The sequence below is a fragment of the Phyllostomus discolor genome, chromosome 1 (genome assembly GCF_004126475.2).
Source record: "Phyllostomus discolor isolate MPI-MPIP mPhyDis1 chromosome 1, mPhyDis1.pri.v3, whole genome shotgun sequence".
Taxonomy (NCBI): Eukaryota; Metazoa; Chordata; class Mammalia; order Chiroptera; family Phyllostomidae; genus Phyllostomus; species Phyllostomus discolor.
The window spans coordinates 155,966,555-155,985,504 of record NC_040903.2 but is presented as its reverse complement, the minus strand read 5'-3'; the positions used below and the strand labels follow the sequence as shown (position 1 = coordinate 155,985,504).

Below are 18,950 nucleotides of genomic sequence, written 5' to 3'. Positions count from 1 at the left end.
AGTATAAGTTTTGCTACTTATACTGCATAATTTCACACCTACATCTGTAATTCATGTATTAGGCTGCTTGTTGCATTTTAACCTTATTGATTTGTGGTCTGCAGACTTTAATGAAGCAGAAATTTTAAGATCACTAAAAGAGATATAACCAATTGTGAGGAGGAGTAATTTTGCAAGTCCTAGGATGTGAGAAACATTTCAAGTTCAAAAGTAAAATTTTAAAGATTCTTGTTGCATACTAGTTATCTTGGATCTGCACTTCATTTTTAGTTAGAGATTTGACTAGAAGTAGAAAGTAATTTTCACTCTGTATGGTAAAAGCTTTTGAACAGGTCCTTGAAGGAGACTTTCTTAGTTTTAAAACGTTAGTGGCAACTTTGTTCTTAAGTTGTTCAGTCCTTCAACTGACATTCTCACTACTTTCAGTATAGCTGTAGTTTACTCTTCTTTTAAGGTTGTTGGAGCTTCTAAAAGACATAACTCTATTTTATTACACTCTTGTGCATGGCTAACTTATCTGTGTAAATAATTAAACATTAAGTCACAGGGTAAAGAAGCTTCTTAGTAAATTTATATTGCAGCTAACTATTCTTTGAGAATTCTAGTACGCTTTTTGGTGACCTGTTTATAAATTCATCTGTTTATTTCTTCATGGTTCCCCCCCACCCTTCATGAGGTTTTTAACTTAGATTGTTCTTTCTGGGCTGTAGGTTTAGCTGCGTGCTATTGTCCCCTCAATCTATCCATTTCACGATGATCTAGGAGTTCTACTTTGTAACTGGCGTATTACCTAATTCTCTCATTTCTGGATCACATTAGTATAGCTGAGTCAGTGATTTCCTTGGGTGTTGCAGACTGCTTAGAAATAAGAGTTAAAAGCAGTTTGGCTAATGGTGGTACAAGTATTCCACTAATGTGTGTGATAACAATTAGCTCCTGTTTAAAAATTATTATAATTCATAAAAAAGTGAATGTTTGAACTTTTAGGTAAATTAACGATTCATCTTCTGAAAAAGGAAGAAATTCTGATTGGTGTCCAAAATCTTATAGACACTAGAAACTTTTAAAGCCAAATAAGTCAGTACTGAGTTTAAGATTCCAGTCAAGTTCAGAGGTGGGAACCCAACTACAGAAACTTTGGTTTGGGATTTTCATTCCGTCAGGACCTAGTGGTCAAGAGTGTAGACTTTTGAGTGGGACTGCTAAGGCCCAAACCTCTGCCCTAGCACTTCCTGTGGAATTCTGGGCAAGTTTCTTAGCCTCTCTAATCCTCAGTTTCCTCAGCTAAGAAGTAGGAGTAACGAGCATACTTATTTCAGAATTGTGAAAAGTAAATGAGATCATGTATATAAATTGCTTAGCATTAAATGCCTAAGAATTAGTAGGTACTCAGTAAATTTTATCTAGTATCCCTCAATTTTTTTGAGCACTGACTGTATGCTATGTGTGGTGCTCAAACACCATAAGAAGTTTGTAGAGGAAAATAGTTTTGCACATATTCTTGTGATGTTTTCTTAAATTTATTCACATTTCTGTGGGCTCCTTGTCTAAAATGAATAGCTCAAACAGCTGTAGCTTCTTTATAAAAACCTCCAGCACATGGAGCTCCTTATAGCACTTACTGTGGTGGCTGCTTACTTGCATTGGGACATTTTACCCTTGTTCATGATCTTATTTTCCCAGCTAGCTTGGATGTCCTTCAGGAACAGGAATGATGCATAAAACTTTTCATTCACCACTAACAGTCATTGAATGTGTGCTTGATAAAGTATTTATTAATGAAAGTGATTATGCATAATAAAATCTTATCATTTGAAATGGGTTAAGAAACTGGGTTTTTCAGAAACAACCAATGACTGGAGAAATCCCAGTATTAAGAGCAGCTGAACTTAAGTTGTATTAACGTGATAGCCATAGCTATAAAATATAATGGTTTTTGTTTTCAAAAAGCTGTACAATGTAAAAATAATAATTGGATGATAGACAGAGACAGAAATCCCAGAACATGGCTAGAAAAACAGCAACAAGAAAAGGAGCGTTGTATAAATGTGTCAAATTTTTAATATTTCTGGGGTAATAGGAGAAACAAGAAAATGTTTAATTGATAAATTGATAAATTGTGACTATACGTTTAATAATATTTAAATATACGACAGCAACCACTATTAGAAATAAAAATGGACTCTATTACATATTCTGAGTATCAGGGGAGTGAGGTCGAGGGGGAGTTTGGTGGGTTTTGCCTTCAAAGGAAGTATAAGAATTCCTTTAAATCAGTAATGAAAAACTTTTTCTTCCAGACATGATGAACCTTCCAATAGCAGCCAAGAAATAAACTCTGATGACAAGCGTCTCCAGTGGAGACGAGAAGACAGAACCTCTTACCAAGACAGAGAGGGCTACGGTCAGCCCGTGTGGCATCATCGCGGACCTCCTCCACGCGACTGGAAGTGGGAGAAGGACGGCTTTGGTAACACCAGGAAGAGCAGCTTTGCACATTCTTTGAGGAACAGTGGTGGACCAAGAGGCTGTTCTGGGTGGCAGAAGGGCATTGGAGGAGGCTCCTCAACTTGGTTTCATAACCACAGTAATTCTGGAGGTGGTTGGCATTCAAATAATGGAACAGTAGCTTGGAATCACAATGGTTCAGGAAGGAATTCCAGCTGGCATTCTGAAGGAACAGGTGGCTTTTCCAGTTGGCATATGAACAGTAGTAACGGAAACTGGAAATCCAGTGTACGTGGTACAAATAGTTGGAATTATAGTAACCCAGGAGACAAATTTCAACCAGGCAGAAACAGAAATTCTAACTGTCAAATGGAAGACATGCCTATGCTGTGGAACAAGAAATCTAAGTCAAAAAAATACAGTCAAGAGAGATATAAATGGCAGCGGCAAGAAAATGACAAAATTGGTACAGTTGCCATGTATAGAGGTCCCTCTGAAGGATTTACAAGTGATAAGTTTTCATCACAAAACTTATTTGACTTCAATTTTGAGCAGGTGGAAAGCCAAACCACTAAACAGGCAGACACCATACCTTCCAAAATCGGAGGGAAAAACGGCAGTGCAGCAAGGGAGAAGTTCCGGCGCTGGACTCCTTACCCTTCCCAGAAGACTGTGGATTTACAGTCAGGAATGAAGGAAGTCACTGGTAACAAGGCAGAAATGACAGATAAGCCTTTCTTTGATTTTACCTTAAACACAGGAACACGAGAGCCCCAAGTTGATGAACCAAATAATTCCCCGACAGCGAAAACACAAAAAGAAACACACACTGGGTCTCTTCACCACAGAGCCCTGTCTGACTTCACGGCCTCCTGTGAGGTGGTGAGAGAATGTCCTACCACAGAAAAACCCGAGCAAGTGCATAGCTTCAACAAGATGCCGCCACTGAAATCCCCACTTCTTCCAACTCCAGCCACTAAACCAGTCCCTCAAAAGCAAGGTCCAAAGAATCCATCAAAAAACACCAAAGCAAATTCTTTTTTTTCTAGAGAACGCTCAAATTCCTCGAACAAACCCAAGGAAGAAGACAGTCACGATTCTTCTGGCATGTCCAAATTGCAGAGTTCACGTGTTTTAAAGGGGAATAAAAGTAAATTTGGCACTCAAAGGGAACCTAGTGAAAATTTAAGTGATACATTACAAAAAGCCCAAGAGGTGTTACAGTTTCATGAGTCATTGCAAAATCCACTTCTTAGCACTTCTAAAAGGACCAGGAATGGTGCAAAAGCAAGCAGGAATGTGGAAGAGTCTGAAAAAGGATCTTTGAAGATTGAGTTTCAAGTACGCTCATTAGAAGGTGAAAGTGATGGAGAGGTATCTGACACGGAAAGGCATGGAACAGAAATCGGAGCCTTGAGTTCTGCAACTACAGAAGTTTTATCCTGCAGCACTCACAATGCTGATGAGGAGGGGGAAGACCAAAACCTGAAACCATCCAGAAAACTACCCACTTCCCCGTGTGATTCAGTAGGTCACCAGAAAGAACCTGAGTTGGAAATGACGTCTGCAGCCAGTCCACACTCTGACTTACTGCTGGACTTGAAAACCTCTCTAGAAGATGTACAGGTTGATGACTCTGTGAAATCTCAGGTATCTTATGAAACAGAAGGCTTTGAGAGTACCGGCTTGGATGCAGAGCTTCAAAAGAGTGACATCGCTCAGCCCTCAGGCCTTCTCCTGCCGGAACTAAGTAAGCTTGGCTTTCCTGCCTCACTCCAAAGGGATCTCACTCGACACATTAGTTTGAAGAGCAAAACTGGAACACACCTTCCTGAACCAAACCTCAACAGTGCTCGCCGCATCCGCAATATTAATGGTCACCGAAAGAGTGAAACAGAGAAGGAATCTGGGCTCAAGCCGACCCTTCGGCAGATTCTAAATGCATCTCGGAGAAATGTTAATTGGGAACAGGTCATTCATCAAGTAACCAAGAAAAAGCAAGAGTTAGGCAAAGGCTTACCCAGGTATGTACCTCTTTTCAGTATCCATTTATCTTTCTTTCTTTTCAGCTTACTTCGACCTGGTTAAGAGAATTCTTGTTACATTTAATTAAATGCTTGCAAAAAATATGTGTTGTAGATGTCTGGTTTAAATATTAAAGAGATACTGCTCCTCCACAACAAACGGATTAAAGTGTTCCCCAGCAAGGAATTCAGTTGAAAAAGAAGCGCACTACTGAGCAGTGAGACGGGGACAAGGGAAAAAATCAGAAACACGGCACTGCAGCTCTGGGGCCAGAGAGTGGCAGCGTGTGAACCTGCGCCTTCCGTGCAGGACTTGAGCAGTGCAGCTTTGAAGCGTAACTGTTCCCGTTACCTTCTACTTATGACCTATGCATAGCCACCCTCCTGTGTTTACTCTCAGCATTATATTTGTGATCACAAAATATTTTTTCTTAATACTTGCATGATATTTTGCCTGACCATGTGATACTGAGGTACAAAACTTTTCCGAATGGTAAAGCAGCATTCAACATAGGTTTGCAACTTGAAAATCATTCAGTGGTATCATATATGTCCCTCCAGGCTTAAATTTCTATCTTTATTGAAATAACATTTGTTGTGCCCCCTTATCCTTTTCCATAACTTGTATTATTGGTGTTATAAAGTTCTTAGTATAGTGTCTGGTATTTGTGAATGGTTAATAGACATTTTATTTTGTTTGCTATTAAAATTATGTACTTATTGTTGGCTTCGAGCTCCATATCAAATAAAACCCTCAATTTTTACTCTCTCAAATGTATCTTCATAGTTGTATACTAATCTCTACTGGGTATTAATCTCTAATTGAGACGTAGGTCTAGATTTGTAGCCTCGGTGTTTAACAGACTCTGGCACATTAAGTGGTGCTTCTTTCTCTCTCCTTGTTTGATTTATGATTTTCTTCTTTCTTTCTTAAGGTTTGGTATAGAAATGGTGCCTCTAGTACAAAATGAACAAGAGGTCTTGGATTTGGATGGGGAACCTGATCTGGCCAATCTAGGATTCCAGTGGGAAGATGTTTCCATTTCTGCATCCCCTGGGTTGGCCAGGAAGCGAAGCCTCTCTGAGAGCAGCGTGATCATGGACAGGGCTCCTTCTGTGTACAGCTTCTTCAGTGAGGAAGGGACAGGCAAGGAAGACGAGCCCCAGCAGATGTTTTCACCTAGCAGCTCACTGAGGACCACGCAGAGACAGAAAACAACCATGGGCCTTAAGCAGGAAGTGATACCTCTGGCTGCCTCCCTGAGAACAGGTGAAAGGGCTGCAAATGTTGCTACTCGAAGACGACATAGTGCACAGTTACCCTCTGACTGTGCAATGTCTTTGATGCATTTGGCAAAAGACCTGAAAGGCCAGGAGAGTTCTGCACCACCTTCAGAGAGTCACAATGCCCAGGAGAGTAATGGAGAAGGAAACTCTGTATCATCAAATGCATCCTCAGCTCTTGCAGTCTCCAGTTTGGCAGATGTAGGCACAGACAGTAGCTGTACCTCTGGTGCTGAACAAAATGACGGCCAGAGCATCAGAAAAAAACGAAGAGCCACTGGAGTGAGTATGACTCCTGTGTCTTTTGTAGAATATTTTATGTGGTGACTTGAATGTTATAAGAAGGATTTAGCTGTTTATGTTTTCTTGCGTATCTAGGGTTATGGTTCTCCCTACTCTGGAATAGAAGACTTGTGAGGTTCTTACTCTTCCTTTCAGATTATTATACTTGTTTCTTTCACTGAGTAATTCTACAAAGTTAGATGTAATTGAATATGAATGTACAGTACTAGGAAAATATGAAGTCATCTCTAAAATTAGTCATCAAGGCAATGAAGTTTTGTATCACCTGACAAGGAGTAAGCCACATCTTCAGCTGTAACTTAATCTGTTTCCATGATGCATTCTCTACGGCTGCTGAAGAAAGGCATTCCAGGGTTGCCTGTGGAGGATATGTAGGCGTGTTGGACCCAGGAGTTTTAGGCTTAACACCAAGATAGTTTCCATAGTAATACAGTACATCCATATGAGCGTAGTCTCAGAAATATTTGTAGTCTCTGTTACTCTTATCTTTTGTACTTCGTTTATGCGGCCTGACCTTTCAGAATCCATTCCTTCACTGCCATCACTTCTATTCTGGCGTCTCTGTTGCCAGTATTGCTTAACCCTTTCAGGAACCCTTTATGGAAAGAAAAACTTGTGATGGTGATGCAGTCTGGAGTCTGGCACTGGGAGAAAACGGAGTGTGTCCTTAACGCTGAGGCGGTGTAGCCGAGTGGATAAGGGTCTGGGGCATAGACCCAGATTCCAGTTCCAACTCTGCCCCCAACCTCGAGCTGGGCACTGTAGTGGGTGGGTGTGGTTGGATAAGAGATTGTCCTGTGACAAAGCTAGTATCTTGGGGCTTATCTCAATAGATTCTTTAGCTTTTTGTTTTTAAAGTTTTATTGCTGAAATTTAGAGTAGAAATTGCTCCACAGTGAAATCAGATATGTGTGTCACTGGCTTTGTCCACACTTTTATATGTCTTGCTTTACCAAGGTTTGGAATGCTTTGCCTGTGCCCTGTGGGCCTTACCACCTCTAGAATGTTGGGAAGGTGCTTGACCTTAGGTTCTTCTTTAAAAACCATACACATTTATTCAACTGATACTCAGTTCATACCGTGTGTGTGAGAGTCCTACTGCTGTCCTGTTAGATATGGTAGAAATAATGAAGAATGTTATATGCCTATCTCAGAACTGATTTTTTTTTTTCCTCCCTGGATAATAGCCATTACACATTTAATATTATTCATTTTTCTGTATTTCCTCAGGATGGATCTTCTCCTGAAGTCCCAAGTCTTGAGAGAAAAAATAAAAGAAGGAAAATTAAAGGAAAGAAAGGTATAGTGAAGAATATTCGGGCAGAAAGAAATTATTCTTTTAGCAACTCAGCCTTTTTACAACCGGATACAGAATATAGCTTGTGGTTATCAAACACTGATTGCCCATTTATTATATTATTTTACCTTTTGTTGTCTTGCTTAATGGCTTAGAAAAGTTTGATTTTCCACTATATATGTAGTTGCAGCTATAGAAGAAATACCATGATGTCACATAGACCTGTAAGCTAAAGTTAATATGTATCTTGGACAAAATGAGTTCAATTTAAGCCTCATTGGGCCTTTTCTGGGAGGAAGGGGAACAGGCCTGTGGTAAATTTTTGTCCGTCTTTGTCATAGCCATGTCTTTTAGTCTCCATTTTTGAGGCATCTTTCTTGCTTTTCTCATATGAATTAAGGAGAGAAGTTGCTAATGTGGTTCCCTGACTAATGTGCTTCCACGGCGCTTGCTTGCCCCTGACTCTATCCCTGTGGAAAGTGATTGGATGAGCATTGGGAGATTGGAAGTGATGCATAAGGTAGGGGTCAAGTGTGACCCCAGCTTCTGGCTGAGGCAGCTGTGTGGACCAGAGGTGTCCAGCCCGCGGGCCGCATGTGACCCAGGATGGCTATGAATGTGACCCAACACAAAATTGTAAATTTACTTAAAACCATTTTGTTTTTGTTTTTTGCTTTTTGTTGTTGTTGTTTTTTGTTTTTTTGCTCATCAGCTTTTGTTAGTATTTGTGTATTTAATGTGTGGTCCAAGGCAACTCTTCTTCCAGTGTGGCTCAGAGACACCAAAAGGTTGGACACCCCTGGGTGGATGATGGTATCGTTTATAGAGCTAGAAAACTCCACGAGGGGAGCAGGTTGAGAGTAGAGAAAGATGACGCGTTACCTTTTGGATCCCTTGAGTTAAAGGGCCTTAGAGATACCTAGGTTGAGATGCTTAAGTTGGTAGCAGGATATGTGGGGTCTGGAGTTCAGGACCTGGAGTGTTGGATGGGAAACAGACAGACATAAAGATGACAAATCCATACACATAACATAGTAGAACTTATTTAAATAACTTACGAGAACTATTTCAAAGCTGTATCTCCTTCGGGAAGACTTCTCTAATAAAGATAACTATGTTAACTAACAGACTAGAAAAATAGGAATTAGGAGGAGAGTGTGAGCAGAACAGGTCTGGGGCTCCCTCTGAGCAAACATGCAGAGGGTGGTAGGTAAAGGAAGACAGGGCAGTGAGAACTGCAGCAGTTGGCTTGCTCTGGACGAAGATTCACTTGGAAGGGTAGTGGTGGGAAATGGCTGCTGGGTGAGACGGCGCCACGTGGCGGAACTCTTGAGCCTTTGCAGCACCTCCAGTCTTACCAGTTCTCAACTTTGGGTTCCTGGCTATTGACAGCCTCAGGCTTAACATATGGTTTGTGGGATCTAATGAGTCTCTCGTACCTATTGGGGAGAAAATAAAGGCTTGTCCTTGGTAACTGATGTAGTTCTATCTCCTGTGGAGCTGGATTATTAAAGAGGAGTCTCCAGTATTAAACTGAGGCTTATGGTTTCTTTTGGCAGAGCGTTCTCAGGTTGACCAGCTGCTGAATATCTCTTTAAGGGAGGAAGAACTAAGCAAATCGCTGCAGTGCATGGACAATAACCTTCTGCAAGCCCGTGCAGCCCTCCAGACGGCTTATGTTGAAGTTCAGAGGCTGCTGATGCTCAAACAGCAGGTAACAGCTGGCGGAACACTTAATGGAAACAGATCATCTCTGAAGTTGGATTTGAAAATTCTTAACACATTACTTTATTTTTAGATAACTGTGGAGATGAGTGCACTGAGGACCCATAGAATACAAATTCTACAGGGATTACAAGGTATTTGGAGAGAATGTGAGGGGTTGGGCCTTCCATAGCTTGTTGCTTCCTTTACCTCTGTAGATGGGAATTAAAGTCATTATTAAAAAGCCATATATTTATCTCATGTCTCTTTGGTTTCCTTCTTCTGTAGAAAGGCCTGTTAGACTCTATATCCCCAGAATGCTTAGCAGTGGAGACAGTATGTTACAGAAGGAGCCTTGGGTTAGGAATTAAAAGTCCTGGGTTCAAATCTTGTCTCTTCCATTAGTATCTATATGGCATTGGATAAGTCACTTAAAATCTGAAAAATAATGCCTGTTTTGTCTATATCCTTGGTAGTTGTATAGATATACGACAATCGATTTTGAAGAATTATGAGGGACTTTGAATTCTCTTATAATTTTTAAAAATACACATTATCTAAGAAACAATGACTTTTCAGAGAACATGTTTGAATTTATGTACGTGTGTATTTTCCATCCTAGAAACATACGAACCGTCTGACCGCACGTACCAGGGCCCCTGCAGCCTTCCACGAGAACAAAGGAGCAGTAGATCTCAAACATCTGCTGATGCCACGCTGCTGCCTGCCCCCTTTTTCCCACTTCTTCTGGAGTCTCCGTCTTCCCATGTGTCTCCGTCATCCACAGGAGTCCCTTTCCAAGTGACCACATCTCCTACTTTCCAAGCTCATGGCAGCGTTCCTGCTCCAGACTCGTCAGTTCAGATAAAACAAGAACCCATGTCTTCCGAACAAGACGAGTATTTGAATGCTATGTCACAAATCTCTCCTTGCAGTATGTCCAAGGAATTACTGCAAGGTAACAGTATGCAAACTTTCCTCTTAAGGGCAACCCTGTAGTGGGTCTAGGGCAATTTTATATCAGTGATGTAGAGTTATACTTGCCCATTAAACTGACGTTACTACAATTAATTTTTCTTGAGGTTTTCTCCACTTAGGAGGATTATTTAAATATCAGTAGCTTTTCCTTAATTTTTTCTAATATAGAATTATTAATTTGACTTTGAGTTAGTACCTAAAAAGTTCTATTTATGAGGATTGGTGCAGAATTATTTAGTTTTGGGAGATTCATGAGGTTGATGTTGTTCAGTAAATTTTCTAAATAAGATACATCCTCTGAATTTCTTAGCACTTAACTATCTTTATCATCTAAGGCAGCGGTCCCCAACCTTTTTGGCACTGGGGACTGGTTTTGTGGGAGACACTTTTTCCACAGACCTGGGGCGGGTGGGTTTCAGGATGATTCACGTGCATCATATTCAAGCTCACCTTCTGCTGTGCAGCCCGGTTTCAAACAGGCCGGGATGGGTACCGGTCTGTAGTCCAGAGGCTGGGGGCCCTTGGTCTGAAGAGCAGCCAGGGTTACTAGAAGCCTGAGAGGCAGGTGCCCGTGATGAAGGCAGAGAGGGCTCTGAGGCTTGGAATCATCTAATAGGAACTTGGGTGGTTTCAAGAGGCAGGTCAGGTGTTTAGTCTTTTCATGAGGTAACACCTGGTTACCATTTGAGAATAACTTCTGAACAATTTAAAATCTGATCTGAAGTTTGCGTAATCCCAATGGTGCTGTAATAATAATTAAGTAAAAAGTAATCAGACTGGCATTGTGTGATTTCTTGAGCCAAAATAAAGTTTGAAGATTTGGCTACCTGTTACAGCACTAATCTAGATATCTTTTATCAAAGGTATGCTGTCTTTTATATTGAATTTGTTACTTTTACATGGATAATATTATTTTTAAAAACTAGTAATGAAGCCATACAGAGACTTTTTAATAATTTTTTTCAAAAATAGCTTTTTCTGATTACAAAACTAATTCATGTTCAATGTTCATTGTAAAGAATTGAGAAACTAGAAATCTAGATATATATTATTTCAGTCTTTTCTTAAATCCTACATGTAGACTTTATTCTTTTCTTAAATCCTACATGTAAACTTTATACAAAGGACAAATCATAGACTGTTATAACTTGGCTTTTCTCCCTTAATATGTCATTTATTCTCTATATCATAAAAATAATCATCTAAAACATTTTATTTTACCAGTTGCATAATATTTGAGAAGTTGCACGATAGTCAGGATGTGCAATAATTTATATAATTTCCTTGGAATGTTTAGGTTTTTTCTCTTTTTTTAGTATTCTATATAACATGTTGTATGTGTCTTTAAGTATGTCTGATAATTTCATCAATTTAAATTTGTAGGCATGAAATAATTCGGTCAAAGAAAATAGACATTTTTAAGTCACTGGCTTTTTAACTACTAGTGTGTAGCTAAACTGGATGGTGTGAACAGGTGAAATACATAGTGAAAATTTAGAAGAGATAAAGGTGAATGCACTGCAGCCAAGTAGATGCCTGAGTGTCCGCTAAGGACAAAACACAGTGTTCAGTATGTGGACGTTTCAAATAAGGAAGAAAGACAAAAAGTTGATAAAAGCAATTCCCACCCATAAGGAGCTCTTGTAGGGTATAAGACATGTATGTTATTTGTGAGATTAGTGCAAGGCAAAGTACACTAAGTGCTGTAATAGAAATTTATGTAGGTTATGAGAAGTTGAGAAGTAAAGTAACAGCTTTAAAAGCCATGGTTTATTTAACTTACTGAAATAATTGGGGAAGTATCAACATTGAAATGTCATTATTTGTTAGAGATTCAATCAGCGACAAATAATTGCAGTTTATGACTAAGTAGCAGACAAAAAAGGTGCAATAACTTGCTTCTTCTCTACTTAGGAGAGAATGGTGACCATCGCCCAGTCTCCCCAGGCATCACCGCAACATTGTCCTCGTCAGAGCTGACAGAAGGTTTCCGTGAGCCTAGCCAGGAGCTGAAGTTTTCTGTGGAGCAAGGAAATACCAGAAACAGAGAAAATGCTCTCTATTCCCAATCAACTGACCTTCCTAGCATAAATAAAGAAGGCGAAGAGCCAGCCAAAGGCAACAGCGGGTCTGAAGCCGGCACCAATTCTTTTCCAAGATTGTCCTTCGCTTCAGAAACCCCTTTGGAGAAGGAGCCCCACTCTCCGGCTGAGCAGCCTGAACAACAGGCAGAGTCTACTCTGACATCAGCTGAAACCAGGGGTAACAAGAAAAAGAAGAAACTTAGGAAGAAGAAAACTCTGCGGGCCACCCATGTTCCTGAGAACAGCGACACCGAACAGGATGTATTTACTGCTAAACCTGTGAGGAAAGTGAAAACTGGAAAGTCAACTAAAGGAGGGAAGGTGGCCACCTCCACCTGGGAGGACAGCAGAACTGGCCCAGAGCAGGAGAGTGTCAGAGACGAGCCCGACAGCGACTCCTCCCTGGAAGTCCTGGAAGTTCCTAACCCTCAGCTGGAAGTGGTAGCCATTGATTCTTCCGAATCTGGGGAAGAGAAACCAGACAGCCCGTCTAAGAAGGACGTTTGGAACAGCTCAGAGCAAAACTCACTAGAAACTTCTCGTTCTGGCTGTGACGAAGTGAGCTCTACCAGTGAGATTGGCACTCGTTACAAAGATGGGATCCCCGTAAGGTAGGGATGGTGCACTGGTCCACTCAGAACAGCTTTCACTGTTCTTCTTTTCTTTAAAAAAGAGAGCTTTTTGTTATGACTCAGAATTTTTAAAAGAATCGAATTTGTAGAAAATCAGGCATTACAGACGTGGCAGGCTTAAACCTTGACAATGGAGATTTTCTGCTTTCTCATTTGTGTTGTGAATGTTTACTGTACTTTTATTTCCTTTCATATAGAAATTTCAGATGGAAAAATGACCTCAGATCATTGTTCCTTTGCCCATTGATTAGAGCAATCCTTTGAGTCAGGAAAATTTAAGTTTTACTACCTGTCCTGTTCACACAGATGCTAAGAAGACTTTTGCTATTGTTTTGTAGTGTGGCAGAAACTCAGACTGTGATCTCCTCCATAAAAGGATCAAAGAGCTCTTCAGGTATTTGGTGGTTCCATTTTATTTAAGTTAACCACAGAGAAAAAGGCTTATGAATGCGAGGGCTGGGGTTTCAATCTACTTAAATATGCTTATAGAAGAGGGGGCAGGAGTTATGGCCAAGAGGATTGCTTTGACCAGCAGGTACGATGTTCCTAGACCCTCAGATCCTGGCTTTGCAGTTTCTTACTCCCATCTCTCTCTTACTGGCTCTCGTATCTGTTTGATGAATTCGTTTTAAGGTTTCACTGACTCCAGGAGTTTTTGCTTTGAGAAGGACCTGCTTTAAGAATAATGCTTTATTGCTCTGGCTGGTGTGGCTGAGTGAATTGAGCACCGGCTAGTGAACCCAAAGGTCACTAGTTCAAATCCCAGTCAGGGCACATGCCCGGCCTGTGGGTCAGGTCCCCAGTTAGGGGCATGCGAGTGGCCACCACACAATGTTTCTCTAGCATAGCTTCTTTTCCGCTCTTTCTCCCTCCCTTTGAATCTTTCTAAAAATAAATAAACAAAATATTTTTTAAAAGAAGAATGCTTTATTCAACAAAATAACATGTGCCAGATATTTGATACCTTCCAGTTACCACTCAGAAACTCATTATTTCAATGTCATTTTCTTAAGCGAAAGACATTCCCTGCCTTCTCTTACTGGGAAATCTTCATAATAAAGATACTAATTGAAAATGTGGTATTTTGCAAGGGAACTAGGCTTTACGGAGAATCCAGGGACCAATATATTATTTAATAGTTTTAATTTTTGAGTATCTTTTCAGACACAGCAGATATGTCTCTGAAACATAGCCTTGTTTTCTAGAAATATCTTCAGAGCCAGGAGATGATAATGAGCCCACTGAAGGGAGTTTTGAGGGGCACCAAGCTGCAGTGAATGCAATTCAAATATTTGGGAATTTACTGTATACCTGTTCCGCAGATAAAACTGTGCGAGTTTATAATCTGGTGGTAAGTTGTTATAGCAATTTGAATGTTTTTGATAATTGCAGGTTTTAGAAAGTCCAGCTCAGAATAAAGGGGGGTTTTCTTTGTTGTCTAGAGATGGGGTGGGCTTTAGACTAATTTTAGGTACAGGTGACCCAGCTGCTCAGCTGAGTCACTGGGAACTTAGTTTTATTTGTTTCTCCACTCTGCCCCCTCTGTGTCACCTCTTCCTAAAGGTATTCTCCTCCGCTCACAAATAGATGCCAGGAGCCACTGGGGTTTCTTTTCTCTCCCACCACCAAATAAGGATCTCGGGCTTTATTCCCTGAACAATTAATCACTTGGCAAAGGAAGGTGGGATTACAACAATAGACTTGGGCTAGTCAGATCTCAACCCTCAGCTGGTGATGAGGTCAGTCACCTAGCTATTGTATAATAGAGAAGGGGCAAAATAAATAATTGGGGAAGTATTAGAGAAGCCATTCTCCTGGAAAGTTAATTATGCAAGTTATTAAGGAGAGCAACAGTCTTCCACTATATACACTTAGTATAATCTGATGCTCATTACTCTGGATTTTCGTAAAATGAACTTGAATTTGGTATGTGTGTATACACACACACACACACACACACACACACCTCAAACTATTTCCATTTATCAACAATGACAGTCAATAAACTTTAGAAACATCATTATCTTGTCCAAGCAAATTGCTAAAGTCCTTGAAAATCAAAAGAGTAGATGATGGACCAAGAAAATGTGTTTGCTGTAACCAGTTAGGTGTATAAATCCCTTTAGCCTAATAATGTGGGGGCAAAAGGGGTGACTGAAGGAAGGAAGCCAAGGTACCAGAAATGTGAGTATGAGATTTGGGGGGTCGGTTTGAACTCTAAATTGCAAAATAAGTGTATGTGGATCGGCATGTTCTAACTAGATCTCAGAGCTAACACAGATAGCTATTAAAATGTCCCCTTATGAAACCACACCTGGACCACTAGGACCTGTGATGACACCTGATATGTCTTGGAATATTATGGAGCCTTCTCACAAGCTACTGATCAAATGCAGGCACTTCTCTTAGTATTTAGTTAGTTTGGATTTACTAGATTTTTGGTCTGTGTGTTGGAGAGCTTTGCCCTAGGCATTAGTTAAAATTCTTCTTTTGGCATTAGTTAAAATTTTAGTCTACCATGTAGTGAATTGCCCTACGTATTTTTTGATATGACTCAGCCAACATAGTTGGAAGTACCTTGCCACATATCGCCAGGCACTTTTCTAGGCATTGAGGATACAACAATGAACTGTTCTGTTTTAGCATCTTTTTGTTGAGGAAATGCGTTAGGTGATCCTTCTATTTCTGCAAGTGCTAATCTGGTTTGTTCTGACTTTAGAGTCGGAAGTGCATTGGTGTCTTTGAGGGCCATACTTCCAAAGTGAACTGCCTCCTGGTCACTCAGATCTCCGGGAAGAATGCTGCCCTGTACACTGGTTCCAGCGATCACACCATTCGCTGCTACAATGTTAAGGTAAGTGGGTCCAGAGAAATCAGAAGTGATGATGTTGAACTGCTTTGGTGGTATTTACTGTGTAGAGTGGGGGCACTGCGACAGGTGCTTTGTTCTTCCCAGTTTCTCTTTTGCTTCTGTCATTAGAGTTAGTGCTTGAATTTCATCTAAGTAAACAGTACTGCATGTATTCTTTTGTGCCCAGCTGTAGCTCACGATAATATCTGAAGTTCATGTGCATTGTTTCATGTGCCAGTAATTCTTTTTTAATCATTGTATGGTATTCAGTGTCCTTTGTAAAAATACAAAATGATCTAATTTGGGTTAATTAGAAGCATCAGGAATCTTAACATTTGGGCATATTTGCTATCTTTTTATTTTACAATTTTGTATGTGGCATATATTTGTAATTTTATGGGGGAAACAAAAATTTAAAAGACTGACTCCTTTGGGTATGAAAGAAGATGAGGAGAGGAGAACAAGGGCTTTGACTTCCTACAGCTTTGGTCATTCTGCCCACAGCATGTCACATCCGATCACTCGTAACCATCTTCATTTTAGCATCTCCAGCCAAACCTGTTTTAAAAGCTTTGCTAGGGCAGTTAGTTGTATGCTGTCACTTAACAAATCTTGCGCACTTACTTACTGTGTTACTGGTCCTGTTCTAGGTTCCAGGTAATTAAATTTGCTGATATAACCCAGTGCCTGTTTAATCTGGATCTGCATTGGAATTACTAAGGAAAATTTTAAAAATACATATTTCAGAACCTGCTGAGTTATAATCTAGGCATTGGAGGTGAAGCTTGGGCTTCTGTATATTTTAAAGGCTTGGGTAGTTACAGATGGGCTACCCTGACACCGGTTGGAAGGAGACATTTGGGAGCCATTAGAATAGAGAATCAGTGGTAGGAAAGCACATATTTGGTTAGCACAATTGTGTATACAAATAGAATTTTTATTTTCCTTTTAGATGTCAAATGCAGCTTTAACTTTAGCTACTTGATTTAAGAGGCTAATACCCAATTCACAGTGCCCTTTAAAGAATTTCTACATTCCAAATTAGCAATATAGGTAACATTATTAGAACTGATACATGTTTTTGATATTACCTACAGCTTGAGAGTATTTGGCCACATATTTCAAAGGAGAAAAAAATCTAAGATGGTCTTCTATAAAATAGATGATGCTTTTTCGTCCTCATAAAATCATTTCATACTCTGCCTTCAGAAGGATTGGTTTCCCATTTTACTTGGAGCTAACCTCTGCTGATCAGGTGTTGCGCTTTTTCAGACGCGGGAGTGCGTGGAGCAGTTACAGCTGGAAGACCGGGTTCTTTGCCTTCACAGTAGATGGCGAGTCCTCTACGCGGGACTAGCGAATGGCACTGTGGTCACCTTCAACATAAAGGTTAGTGGTTGTGGGGAGAAGGCTGAATTCCCGTGCCACTTGAAAATACTGTGAGTGTGAGGGGAGAGAAGAGGAAGACTGTCAGGGAGAAGTGGAAGACAGACATTTTCATCTGTTTTCTTATGTGAGAAAGCAACAGCGTTAACCACTGTCCCAAAACTGTGATGTTCGGGTGTAAGTGACACAGGATCCTGTGTAATATCCGTATAGATGCAGTGTGCCAGGACTAAATGTAACTCCACTAAATTAAACCAAGCTGGCAATTTGGTGCCAAATAATGAGTCACAAGTTAAACTAGTCTGTCTCGTTTTTAGGAATGACACCATGAAAAGTGAGCTTAAATTTCTTTGAATATGACATGGATGTGGTTTGGAACTGATTCAGGGTTTCATGAAAGTAACCTGTTCTGTAAAGTGAACTAAGTCAAAAGTTTGCCTTCATGCCCACGTGGCCTCATTCTTTCCTAACCCAAAGGTAAAGTCATTTGTTGAGCAAACCTTTATTGAGCGTCTGTTATGTGCTAGGCCCCTGGATGAGGCTTAGGAAATGAGTAGGGAGCAGTTCTCGACGGCCCTGTGTGCTTTGAGAGACATGATCCAATTTGTATTTGAAAAAAAGTCACTCTGGAGTTGATGAGGTTGGGCAATGTTGGTAACAGTAGAGGCAAGGAGACGATTTAGCAGGCTTTCTAATGGAAGCTAACATGAATGATTAGACTACGGATGAAGAGAAGAGAATGGATAAGAGATATAGATAGTCTCAGAGGTGGAATTGATTACTAATCCGTTGTGGCACTATAGCTCAAGGTCATCTGGTCACCTTTTAACAGCATGTAGAGACGTATTAGAATGTTTACTATGTTGTACCCGGTTATAGTATCATTCATATGTTTAGTGCGTACCTACTTGCTGTTAACTATTGTGTTTTCAAGAGAGGCAATACAATATATCATGGTTTCTGTCTTTAAGAAGTAGTACAAAGGCCTGGCTGGCGTAGCTCAGTGGATTGAGCACGGGCTGCAAACCAAAGTGTTGCAGGTTCGATTCCTAGTCAGGGCACATGCCTGGGTTGCAGGCCATGACCCCCAGCAACCGCACATTGATATTTCTCTCTCTCTCTTTCTCCCTCCCTTCCCTCTCTAAAAATAAATAAATCAAATCTTTTAAAAAAAAGTAATATACTCAGGTGCCAATGTATTTGGTTCACTTGACAGGAACAGATTACAGAGGGGGAATTAGTGAAGATTTTTGCATTCCAGGTATGAAGTGTTAACAGCCTAGATTAGATTTGGTTAGGGCAGTAGAAATAAAGAAGAAAATAAATTTAAAATGTTCATATTTTATTGAATAAAATTTGATAGGTACCTAATTTTCTTTTCTTTTATGAGTTTAATGTTATCAAAGGTAGATAGAAGTTAGGAGCAAATGTTTAGGGACAAAATAATGGCAAGAAATAAGTCTTTTATTTTTAATAGTGTTTTTGCTTTAGCATTTTGAAATTTGTTTATCTTTTAAAGATTTTATTTATTTTTTAGAAAGGGGAAGGGAGGGAGAAAGGGAGAGAAACATCATTGTGTGTTTGCCTTTTGAATACTCCTACTGGGGACCTGGCCTGCAACCCAGACATGTACCCTGACTGGGAATCAAACTGGCAACCCTTTGGTTCACAGGCTGGCACTCAATCCACTGAGCCACACCAGCCAGGGCAAGAAATAACAGTCTTTGAATGGTTGAAAAACCTGAGAAGATGGACCTCGAGACAGAGCCTTGAGACTCTGCAGAGATAGGAATTTTGAAGCCTTGTTAGGGCCGGACCTTTTCTGATTTGCCCCTACCCCCCAGAATGCTGTGCTTCTGGGGTCTCAACAGAAAGCCAGGGCAGTTTATCAGGGCCTGTCCACCCGTGGGCCGAACCCCGTCAGTCTGTTTCCCTAGCACCTCATGATGGCTGAAGGTG

The 18,950-nt window shown here is 40.4% G+C and overlaps 1 protein-coding gene across 9 annotated transcripts in view; it reads left to right on the top strand.

Moving 5' to 3' along the window:
- ZNF106 (zinc finger protein 106) overlaps positions 1–18,950 on the top strand; it is a 59,126-nt gene that overhangs the window by 30,012 nt on the left and 10,164 nt on the right. For 5 of the 9 annotated variants that reach the window (XM_036032145.1, XM_036032122.1, XM_036032135.1 and 2 more), the window contains 11 exons: positions 2,301–4,472; positions 5,408–6,038; positions 7,290–7,359; positions 8,916–9,070; positions 9,155–9,215; positions 9,683–10,024; positions 11,953–12,733; positions 13,093–13,148; positions 13,960–14,105; positions 15,474–15,608; positions 16,878–16,994. In XM_036032145.1, coding sequence (XP_035888038.1) covers positions 2,301–4,472; positions 5,408–6,038; positions 7,290–7,359; positions 8,916–9,070; positions 9,155–9,215; positions 9,683–10,024; positions 11,953–12,733; positions 13,093–13,148; positions 13,960–14,105; positions 15,474–15,608; positions 16,878–16,994 — 4,666 coding nt within the window. The remainder of the gene's footprint in view (positions 1–2,300; positions 4,473–5,407; positions 6,039–7,289; positions 7,360–8,915; positions 9,071–9,154; positions 9,216–9,682; positions 10,025–11,952; positions 12,734–13,092; positions 13,149–13,959; positions 14,106–15,473; positions 15,609–16,877; positions 16,995–18,950) is intronic. The other 4 variants (XM_028507363.2, XM_028507361.2, XM_036032126.1 and 1 more) reach the window with 3 other exon arrangements.